The sequence below is a fragment of the Dipodomys ordii genome, unplaced genomic scaffold (assembly GCF_000151885.1).
Source record: "Dipodomys ordii isolate 6190 unplaced genomic scaffold, Dord_2.0 Scaffold170, whole genome shotgun sequence".
Lineage (NCBI taxonomy): Eukaryota > Metazoa > Chordata > Mammalia > Rodentia > Heteromyidae > Dipodomys > Dipodomys ordii.
The window spans coordinates 433,014-445,092 of record NW_012267386.1 but is presented as its reverse complement, the minus strand read 5'-3'; the positions used below and the strand labels follow the sequence as shown (position 1 = coordinate 445,092).

The window sequence follows — 12,079 nt, the reverse complement described above, 5'->3', positions numbered from 1 at the left end:
TACATGGGCAAGATAATGAGTACATTTCTTATCAAGCATTGCAGCCTCCTCCTTTGTTTACCCTTCACATCCCTTCCCAGCCTCCCCCCCCAATCCTCGCCCCCCACCACTGCACCAAAGTTGTAGTTTTTTTGGATTCTAATTCATTTAATTCTGACTTAATTTTAGTTATTTCTTTCCATCTACTGTGTTGGAGTTTATCTTGCTGTTCTTTTTCAAGGAGGTTCAGATGTCTCATTAGATTGTTGGTTTCAGATCTCTCCAATTTGTTTATGTAGTAACTCAGAGCTATAAACTTGCCCCTAGTACTGCCTTTGCTGTGTCCCAGAGGAGCTGGTAATTTGTGTTCATTTTTGTTGAATATCATGAACATTTGAATTTCCTTTACAGGTGTGAGCCCCTGGTGCCTGGCTTTAGTGTGCTCTTCTTGAGGCCTGCTTTTAAACTTTGAAAAGTTGAAGGACTTGTTAGCCTTCATTCTGATTTTGCCAATTGATAAAAGCAATATGCTTGTGAGTACTTGTGTGTGTGTGTGTGTATGTGCACGTGTGTGTGTGCACATGTGCGTGCAGGGTGGTGGGGGAGCGTGGTACTATAGCTTGAACTCAGTGGCTGGGAACTATTCTTAGCATTTTCACTAAAGGCTGGCTCTCCACTTGAGCTTTTTTTTTTTTTTTTTTGCCAGTCATGGAGCGTGAACTCTGGGCCTGGGTACTGTCCTTCAGTTCTTCAGCTCAAGGGTAGCACTCTACCACTTGAGCCATAGCACCACTGCCAGCTTTTTCTGCTTATGTGGTGCTGAGGAATTGAAGTCAGGGCCTCATGCAAGCAAGGCAAGCACTCTACCACTGAGCCACCTTCCCAGCCCTTGAGCTATTGTTTTACTTCTGACTTTTTAGTGATTAATTGGTAATAATGTATCATAAACTCTCTGCATGGGCTGGTTTTGCTTGGATCTCTTCATCTTAAGTAGGCTATATTTACAGTCATGACCCACAGGTGCCCAGCTGAGCACTTCCTTATTTGTCTTAAATTACATTTTTCATTTTGTTGAATAGAAATCTGGGGTTGTTCCCTCTTCTTTTTTGGGGTGGTTCCTTTTCATCCTTGGGAAATGCTAATCAGTACTTACTGGAAGACTTGCAAAGAATCTTTCCAGAGTTCTTTGTCTTTAAAGCAGTCTCCTTTATTGTACTTTAACCTATATCTTTTGCAGTGTCCATCTGGCTCTGGCTGTGTTCCCCCTTCATCTGTTGAATATTTTTCTAGGAAGTTCTTATTTCTTTTTGTCAGGGATTATTATTGTACTCAGGGATTGTCATTGTACTGTTTGCAGTACTGTTGTCATATATTTGGTTTAGTTTTTCAATTATGAATGTGAATCAGTCCTTTTTATTTCATCTTTGCAAGATGAAAATTTATAATTTTATTCTTTATCCAGTGATCAGGCTGATAAGCACTTCTTTTATTCTTTTTGATTGGATTTTATTAGTTCAATGAGAAAGATTTCATTGTTATCTCTACACACATGCTATATTTCCAGTTAATTTTACCCCTATATCTCCCTGCACCCTTCCCTAATTTACTTCATCTTTTTTTTTTTCTTTTGTCGATTGTGGGCCTGAACTCTGGGTCTGGGTGTCCCTCAGCTCTTCAGCTCAAGGTTAGCATTCTACCACTTGAGTCACAGCGTCACTTCCAGCTTTTTTCTGCTTGTGTGGTACTGAGGAATTGAGCCCAGTGCATGCAAGGCAAGTACTCTATCACTGAGCCACCTTCCCAGTGCTCCTAATTTGCTTCTTAATGTACAACTAAGTATGATTATTCCAAGTACCCCCAAACTGATAACATCTAAGGCAAGAAACAAATCAGTTTTGCTTTTGAATCCAGAACCTTAGAATGATTTAATTGTTCTTTTTAAAAATCAGCTCTACATAATCTGTGTTCTTTGGTAGATTTTTTCTGATACTTCCAATGTTATAGCAGCCTCACTGCTCTTTTCTTTCACCCCCTCTGTTTCCTCAGACATGCTACAAATACTTCCTTTATGCTTATTATTCCATTTCTCTGCAGTATGTTTATGTTCTTCTTTATATATAGGGTCTTTAATCTCCAGCTCATTTATTATTTGCTTATGTGGGTTTTTCCTCATTAAACTATTTGAAACTCGACTCCCAATACAAACTATTCTATATATTATCTGTAGCACCTGTAATTATTTTCTTTTGTTCTTTTATTTTTCAGGTCTTTTTTTAAATTGTAAAGGTGATGTACTGAGGGATTATAGTTACATAAGTAAGGTAATGAGTACATTTCTTTCTTTTTTTTTTTTTGCTGGTCATGGGGCCTGAACTCTGGGCCTGAGCGCTGTCCCTCAGTTCTTCAGCTCAAGGCTAGCACTTTACCACTGGAGCCACAGCACCACTTCCGGCTTTTTCTGTTTATGTGGTGCTGAGGAATCGAACCCAGGGCCTCATGCTTGCAAGGCATGCACTCTACTGCTGAGCCACTTTCCCAGCTCCAATGAGTACATTTCTTTTTGAACAGTGTTACCTCTTCCTCATTTTCTCCAGTTGTCCTCTCCCCCGGCTCTCCTACTCCCCAAGTTGTAAATCTAACTTAGTGTCTAGTGAGTATCTCTGTTGTATTAGTTCACCCTTTGTCCTGCCATTTTAGTGATTCCCCTTCCTTCCACAAATCAGATAAGACAAGGGTACAGACAAGGGCTACAGAAAGAAAAAAAAAAACAGTGACAGCAGGAAAAAAGGAAAAAAGAAAAAGAGAAAAATAAATAACTGCAGACAGTACCTTAGAAAAACTTGGAGTTCATTTTGATTAGCTTTGTTTTATATGATCATATGGATATCTAGCCATTGAGCTCTAAGACTATCATAATATACTCTAGTTATTACAAATGAGGGAAACTATATAGTCTGTTTCTTTCAGTCTGGCTTGCTTTGTTCAATATAAGTTTTTCCAAGTCTTTCCATTTACTTATGAATGGACAATGTCATTCTTTCTGATGGAAGCATGGAATTCTGTTGTGTATATATACCTCATTTTCTCTATCCATTCATCTACTAAGGGGCATCTGGGTTTGGTTCTGTGTCTTAGCTATGGTAAATAATTATGCAGTAAACATGGTTGTGCTGGTAGCTTCAGTGATCAACAAGCTGTTAACTTTGTTGATTTCTTTGTATTTTTTTTGGGACTCTAATTCATTTCAATCTGATTTAATTTTAATTATTTGTTTCCATCTACTGGATTGTGGTTTGGCTTGTTGATTGTTTTCAAGAAGCTTGTGGTGAATCATTAAATTGTTGCCTTGAGATTTCTCCAATTTGTTGATGTAGGTACTCAGATCTATACATTTTCCTCTGAGTACTGCCTTTACTGTGTCCCAGAGGAGCTGGTATTTTGTGTTAGTTTTTGTTAAATACCATAAATATTTGCATTTCCATTCTGCTTTCTTAAGTGACCTACTGGTGATTGAACAATCTGTTGTTCAATGTCTATGATGGCTTTTAATGTTGAACTCTTAATTTTATTCTGTTGTGGTCTGAAAGAATGCAGGGAATAATTTCAATATTTCTGAATTTCTAAAGATTTCCTTTGTGACCTGAAATGTGGTCTGTTTTGGAGAATGTTCCATGTGTTGCTGAAAAGAATGTATATTCTGGCTAGGTGCTGGTGGCTCATGTCTGTAGTCCTAGCTACTCAGGAGGCTGAGATCTGAGGATCATGGTTCAAACCCAGCTGGGGCAGGAAACTCCGTGAGACTCTTATCACCAATTAATCACCAGAAAACTGGAAGTGGTGCAGTACCTCAAATGGTAGAGCACTTGCCTTGACCTGACGAGCTCAGGTCAAGCCTGGGACAGCACCCAGGCCCAGAGTTCAAGTCTCACAACTGACAAAAAAATAAGAGCATATATTCTGATGCTGCTGGGTGAAATATTCTGTAGATGTCTATTAAGTCTAGTTTGTCTATGCATTTTTTTAGTTCTGAGGTTTCTCTGTTGTGTTTTAGCTAGATTGATCCACTCAGAGGCAACAGTGGTGTGTTAAAAGTCACCAACAATCAATGTGTTTGAATCTAGGTGTGTTTTTTGGGTAAATAGTGTTTGTTTGATGAAGATGGGTGCACCAGCATTTGGTTTATAGATATTTAGAATTGTTTTATCCCCCTGTAGGAGAAATCCCTTTGTGAGTATTTAATGTTCTTCTTTATCTCTTCTCTCTAATTTTAATTTAAAGTCTATTTTATCTGATATTAAGATTGCAACTCTGGCCTGTTAATGGCAGATATACTTGATAGATTTTATTCTAGCCTTACACTTTCAGAATATGTTTGGTTTTGTGGGCAAGATATGTCTCTTGAAGAAAGAGGATAGATGGATCTTGCTTTTTGATTCAACTAGTAAATCTGTGTTGTTTAATTGGAGAGTTAAGCCCATTAATATTGAGAGTTAGGACTGAGAGATGTTTGGTAGTTCCTGCCATGTTATCTACCATGTTATGGATGAGGCTGTGCCTCATCAATTCTTGCTATATTTATCTGGTTCTCTGGGTAGAGGTTATTTTTTTGCCAGTATCATGTTCTTGTTGGTTTATTATGTGTAGTACATTTTTGAGTATCTTGTTTAATGCTAGTTTGGTGGAGATATATTGTTTCAGTTTTTTCCTTGCTGTGGAGTTTTTATTTGTTTCTTGGTTATGAAGGAAAGCTTAGCTGGGTATAGTATTCTTGGTTGATAGTTGTTTGCCTTTAAGATGTGGCGTACCTCATTCCAGGCTCTCCTTGCTTTCATCGTCTCTGCTGTTATGGTTTCCTGGTCTCTGTAGTTATTCTGATTGCTTTTTCCTTCATAGGTAATTGATCTTTCCTTCCTGACAGCTTTAAGAATACTTTCCTTGGTCTTTACTGTGCAGATCACAATGTCTGGGTGGGATGTCTTGTTCTGGTCTGGTCTGGTTTAGGTTCTAAAGACTTCTTGTATTTGAATGGGCCTATTGTTTTAGATGTTCAGGAAGTTCTTTGCTAGAATTCTGTTAAATATATTTCCTTTCCATTTAGCTTTCTTCTCTTGACCTTCCTCCATACCTATTACCCTTAAATTAGATCTGATTAAGTCTTGAAGCTCTGATAGGCACTTACCTTATTTCTTGGTTTGTTTTGAATAATTGTCTATCTTTATAAAATCTAGACTATCTTCAATTCCAGAGATTCTAACTTCTGTATTGTCTAATCTGCTGTTAAGACTTTACTTTTTTTATTTTTCTGCACTTTAATTGGTCATTTTGGGGGGGAGGGGTTTGGTCATAGGACTTGAACTCTGGGCCTGGGTGCTGTCCCTCAGCTCTTCAGCTCAAGGCAAACACTCTACCACTTGAGCCACAGCGCCCACTTCCGGTTTTCTGGTGACTTATTGAAGATAAGAGTCTCATAGACTTTCCTCCCTGGGCTGGCTTTGAACTGTAATCCTCAGATCTCAGGCTCCTGAGTAGCTAGGATTACAGGTTTGAGCCACTGGTGCCCACTTAATTGGTCATTTTTGATGGCTTCAGTTTCTTTATTGAAGCTTCTTTTTAGATCTTTACTTCCTTGGTTTGATTTTCAGTGTTCTCTCTCATATCCTTTAGCTGAGTGACTATTTTTTCATTGGACTCCCTTTTCTTTTCTTGGAGTTCATTCAGCTTTCTATTTTTGAATTCCATGAATTCCTCTATTAATCTTTGGTTAGCCTCATCACGCTCATGCATAGCCATGTGCAAGCTTTCAGTCTTTTCATTCAACATATTTACCAGCAGTGTTTTGAAAGCATTTTGAGAACTATTCTCTAGGTCTTTCATTGACTGCTCTATTGGGTGTTTATTTTGAGTAGGAATTAAGGTTCCTTGACTTGCCATTTTTCTTGTGTTTCTGTAGTTTATTCTGCCCATTTGGGAAGAAAACAAATCTAAGGGCTGGGAAGGTGGCTCAGTGGTAGAGTGCTTGCCTTGCATGCCCGAGGCACTGGGTTCGATTCCTCAGCACCACATAAGCAAAAAGTAAAAAGCCGGAAGTGGCACTGTGGCTCAAGTGGTAGAGCGCTAGCCTTGAGCTGAAGAGCTGAGGGACAGCGCCCAGGCCCAGAGTTCAGGCCCCACGACTGGACCCAAAAAAAACCCCAAAAGAAACAAACAAAAAACCCCACAAATCTAATACCGTAACAGAACACAATTTCAAGACAAGAACAAACCCACAGCCCTGTAATTACACAGACTTTAGAAGTTCACAATCATAGGTAGGTATTAGACTATTTACCTCTCCTTTTTGTACACAAAAGCAAATCCAAAACCAAAGCAGAACACAGCTTTAAGACACGACCCCTATAATAGCACAGGCTTTAGAAATTCAAAGTCATAAATAAGTATTCCCTATCTACTGCTCCTTTTCTTTGTTTGGGGAGGGGTATTGTGGTTCAGGAGTGGAGATTTTGCATAATTGTAACCAGTGAACAAACCTGTTGTGAGTGACAAAACATTCTGAACCCGAATGAACCCGAAGGACACAGACAAAATGGAAACAAATACGGGCTAACTCTCAAACAATTAGGGATCACCAGACTAAAAAGAAGGATGGAAGGACCAAAAAAAAAGAAGAAAGAAAGGAAAATAGGTTAAGGTGAAATTAAAAAAAAAAGAAGAGATCTAATAAAAAAATAGAGGGAGGAACAAGTAAGGTTAGAGGAACATAGAAAAGGAAAGGAACAGATACTGTTCTCGGGGAGGGAGGGAGGATGTCTTTTGTTGTGTCCTTATGATTTCCTTTGGTGATTTGGACCATCTGTGATTTGATGAGTTGTCTCTGCATCTGTCTGTGGCCAGCTGGGATGTCAATTCCCATTCTTGCTCTTTAAACTCATGCTGGAGGTGAGTGGAAAGCCTGCACATGCTGTCTCTTTTTTTTTTTGTCCGGGTTCCCTCTGTCTGCCACTGCTACTGGCAAGTGCTTAAACCTGTCATCTTAAGCAACCTGCTTGTAAATTTCTTCTTAGGTATAAATTGCAGTATAATTATAGCTTAATAGGTGTGATTCTCTAGATATGGATAATTTGGTAGAACCCTAAAACTCTGCTTCTTCAGAGACAGCACAATTGGTCCCCTGCTAATTTTCTACCATGTTTGAGACTTCTGTATTCTGTTTTTTAATTCTTAACCATTTCACCTATTACTAGATTATCTTGTTTATCTTCCTTCTTTAGCATATAATCTTTGTTGTCTCACTATTACATAGTAGGCATACAATAAATATCGAACTGTTTAAATAACTTGTCTATATTTTAATCCACAACTTTTAATAAGTCATAATTATAGAAAAACTCAATCTAAGTTGGATTAAGATTTTGAATATTAGTTTCATTTCTCTGTATTCTCTACAAGTAATCCTTTCCAACATTCACTTGTATATCAGATGCACCTGGATAATTTTTTTAATTCAAAATGTTTTATTGTTCTTATAAAGGTGATGTACTTTATCTCAGCTTCATAAGTGAGGTAATAACTGTATTTCTTTTTGGACAGTGTCACTTTTTCCTTTCCTCTCTTCTGGTTTTTCCTCTCCATCCCCACTTACAAGTTGTATGGTTCATTTTCAACATAGTATATAGTGAGTACCACTGCTGCATTTGTTCACTCTATCTGTCCCTCCGTGTCTGTATCTCCCCCCTTATCCTCCCAAAGACAGATAAATGATATTTAAAAAAAGGAAAAAAACCAGGAAAATTCTCTTGTTTCCATATCCTGGAGTTCATTTCAAGAAATATTATTTTATATCACCAGAAGTGCCATTGTATTCCTCCCCTAAGAATATCTTCCTTTGGTCTCACTGTGTGTGAATGACTACTATATAATTTATCATGTCCCAGGGTATTTTAGACCTAGCCTCAACATATGAGAGAAAACATTTGCCTTTGTTCTCTCTGAGCCTAGCTTAACTCAACATAATTTGTTCTAGGCTGGCTGAATTTTTTGCAAGTGGAAGAATCTTGGCTTATACCTGTAATTCCAAGTATTTGGGAGAAGTTTCATGGTTTGAGACAGTCGGGGGGAAAAAGTTAAACTTATCTCAACAAAAATGCTGTTTGTGGTGACATGATTATCCTCTCATCAGCGTGGAAGGATGAGTAGGAGGATTATGGACCAAAATGGCCAAGGCAAGACCACAAGACCATACCTGAAAAGTAAAGCAGGAAAAGGTTCTTACAAGAGAATACTTGCCTGCCAAGTGTGAGGACTTGTGGTTCAAGCACCAATAGTGCCAAAAAAATGAAAAGAAACAATATCTTCTATTTATTATAATAGTACAAACTTGACTATACGCAGTTTGTGATTTTTCCTGTGCTATAAATTTTTAATTGGTAATAACTGTACAGTTACATTGTCCAGATCTCTTAGAGTGACTCTTCTGATTTAGAATCCTTAGAATGCCTTTTAGAAAATGATACTTTACATTCGTAATGTGCTTTATAAGTCATGAGTTGCTTCTATGTGTCTACCCCCAGTCCCCAGTCAAAAGCAATATAAATTTCTCTGCTATTTTTGTTCTTTTTGAGCTAGAGGGTCTTGCTATGCACCCCAGGCTGACCTCAGACTTGCGCTATTCCTGCCTCAGATGTGGATGCTGAGATGACAGTGTTTCACTCATGCTCAACTTTGTATTGTTCATTGTGCGCATGTGCATTACATTATATATTCTAATAGTATAAACAATAAGAAAATATAAACAGTGAGAATTATTGTGAAATTATGAATAATGAACATTTGTGAGCAAAACATTAATTTCCCTCTTAATATCAAATCGAGTTCTTTTTTCCATAAAATATGACCTAATGCCTATAACACTGTAGGTGCTTATTGAATATTTGATTAATAACTTGAAAATAAAATTAGAATTTTGTCAGCCCATGTGTTTCTTTTTTGGGGGCGGGGATCCGGTTGTGGGCGGTTGTGGGGCCTGAACTCGGCCTGGGCGCTGTCCCTCAGCTCTTCAGCTCAAGGCTAGCACTCTACCACTTGAGCCACAGCACCACTTCTGACTTTTTTCTTTTTGCTTATGTGGTGCTGAGGAATCGAACCCAGGGCCTCATGCATTGCAAGGCAAGTGCTCTACCACTGAGCCACCTTCTCAGCCCCCCCATGTGCATCTTTTTAAATTTCTTTGCTACCTCCAACTTTTGAAACCACTCAGTCCCATGTAAACTTGTAGTCTCTGGCAATAAAATAAAAAAGCATCTTTATTTTTCATTATTCCTATTATAGTTTTTGTCTACAAGTTGGACTTGACCTAGATTTACCATTTCTGCATTAGGGACAACTTGGGAGACTTCTAATGCTCCTGACTTTTATCTAATTCATCTTAACTCTGGCTTACATTTTTCTTCTTTGGGAACTTAATAGCTGTTTTAATATTTTTGGTTGCAAAATATCTGTCAAAATGTTCTGATAGCTTTGGTTAAATTGATTTTTACAAAGGCTAACTTTTTTCCAGTCTTGGAAATCTCTCTCTGAGCAAATGGAGCAGCAGTGACATGCAGTGGTTGACTAGATTATTTGCTAGACTTTACTATATAAGAGATATTATTATAGTCAAATATATTTTGTTTTGATTATAAAGAAAATGAAACTGAATTAATATTTTATGTGACCTAAAAATTGGGCATAGATTATTTTTATTCTCAATATATATAGGTGGGTATATTAGATAAATTTGCACCTAAAAACATCACTTACTTCAGTATAAAAAATATATAGTCTAGTAAATGTTAGTCATTCCTCAATATGTTCTCAAAAAGTTTAACTTTAAAATTACTAACTTTAAATGAAAATGGTTGTACTTTTATGCTTATATATTTATTTTTCCCAAAGTCCAGGAAATGAAAATTTTCTTACACCTGCTAAAACTATGAGTGTGGATTATAGAAGCATGAATATAAACAGTCAGTCAGACTTCATTACTAAAAACCAACCAGTACAAGATATTTTGGGAGATAATGGAAAAGAATTTTCAAGTTTTTTTGGAGACATGACCCAGCCAACTCATAGGTTTGTGTTAGAGAATGAGGACTCTTTTGTTAATCAAAATATCATCAACTTATTAAACATAGATCAACAAAGAATAAAAGAAACTTTTGACAAGTGTGGTCATGATAATTTGGGAGATACTTGTGCAGTCACTCATTCTGAAAACCATCCCATCAATGGATGCATTAGAGGCATTTTCACAGCTCCAGAGCCAACTTTTAGCTGTTACTCAGAATCATGTCAGTCAAGCAAGAACTATCAGAAAGAGTACAATGATGAGCTAAATGATGTTAATACATGTTTTGAGAAGAATTGCTACCCAGCCAACTCTGGAAAAAAAGGTTGGTATTGTACATGGAAAATACATTTTTTGGTTTTCAGCTTTGATATATATTGGTATATTTTACATATGTAATATCCACACACTCGTATATAGTTGGATTTTCAAAACTGAAGTTTTCTTTATTTGAAGATTTATCTAACCATAGACTGAAACTATTTTTTAAAATTAGTCCCTCTACTGGGCATGCACAGATTTTTGTGTGTGTTAATTCCAGAAACAACTTCATATCAGCTATTTATATGGCATCAAATGACATAAAGCACATGAGGATGAGCATACTTTGTATGTATATACCAGGCCATTTTACGAAAGAGTTGTGAGCATCCATAGATTTTTGACATGTGTGAGGCAGATGGGCAGAATAGTGGAGGAAAGTATCCATGTTCAATTCCAAGGGATGACAGTACAGTGTATACATTTTATATATGTGTTTATAGAAATACAAAACCACAAACTAGAGTGAATTTCTGTTTATGGCTGTGTCAACCCATGATTTCCTGCTGTATGTTTCATGCTCATATGTCTTAAGTGAAAAAATATAAGTAAATCATGCTAGATCTTTTACTCAATGCATATTTTATTTTTAAGGAAAACTTAAAAATGATTACCAGGAGAAGATACCACAGAAAAATACCCAGAAATATCTAGAGAACTATATGTAAGTTTTCAGATAAATCTGTTGAATATATATTAGGATATGTATCTGTATATTATATATTACAATGTCACGTTGAAGCAAGGCACTGAGATGAAGATGGGGTCTTAGCATGAGCAGCCTAGTAAACTTTATCACAATGATCACTCTAGTTGAGAGTATTGTCCTTATAGCTGCCGGCCTTGAAATATCTTCTTATATGAATATTAGTATTCATGACACTAAGGAAAATTTATAAGCTCAAGGAGTTAATAGAATATCAATTTATTTGCAGTAAGAAAGAAGGGTGTTGTGTGTATAAGGATGATTATTAACATGACAAGCATATTTTTTTTACTTTGGATTTCCATAAGAAGATTGGCTTGTATTGAGTCAGAACAAGGAATAATGGGAATAGAGGTATCGCTTAGCAAGCTCAAGGTCTTAAATTCAAACCTAGATACCACAAACAAACAAGAACAGGGAGTAAAGATGCATATATGACTGACATAAGCAAGCATACCAGCCAGCCATTCATGGGTCAGTGTGTATTCTAGGAATAGAGCATTTGCCCTCTTTTCAGCATTTATCTCTCAGACTCCTAATTTTGTGCCTTCTTGCTGATGGTCTACAAAGCCTTCTGGGCTCAAGGAGATTTGTAATCAAATCCTTTGTAATTTTATACCTAATTTATTCTTCAGAGTTGTCAAGCTGTTTTACTAATCCTTCTGCATAGTGACTTCCATTATGGATATTAAAAAAAACTTTATTTTAGCCAGTAATTTTGGAATAGTACCCACTTTTTTGTGGGGACTATTAATTGTAATTTAGACACATCTTTAAAACTAGAGAACTATTTAGATTTTTATTTTGAAAGTGGCTTTGGGACAACTTTAAAATACTCATTTAAGAGAATACCTAAACCTCATACCTATAGTCATAGCTAGTCACGAGACAGATCTGAGGATTACAGTTCAAAGCCAATCCTGGATAGGAAAATTAGTGAAATTCTTTTTGTTTTTTATTGTGAAAATACT

General features: G+C 36.8%; 1 protein-coding gene across 1 annotated transcript in view; it reads left to right on the top strand.

Moving 5' to 3' along the window:
• Positions 1-12,079, top strand: part of LOC105998677 (chromosome unknown open reading frame, human C12orf40) — a 63,717-nt gene that overhangs the window by 34,024 nt on the left and 17,614 nt on the right. Inside the window, exons 9-10 of the mRNA XM_013033474.1 lie at positions 9,910-10,406; positions 10,997-11,066. Of these exons, the coding sequence (XP_012888928.1) occupies positions 9,910-10,406; positions 10,997-11,066 (567 nt within the window). The remainder of the gene's footprint in view (positions 1-9,909; positions 10,407-10,996; positions 11,067-12,079) is intronic.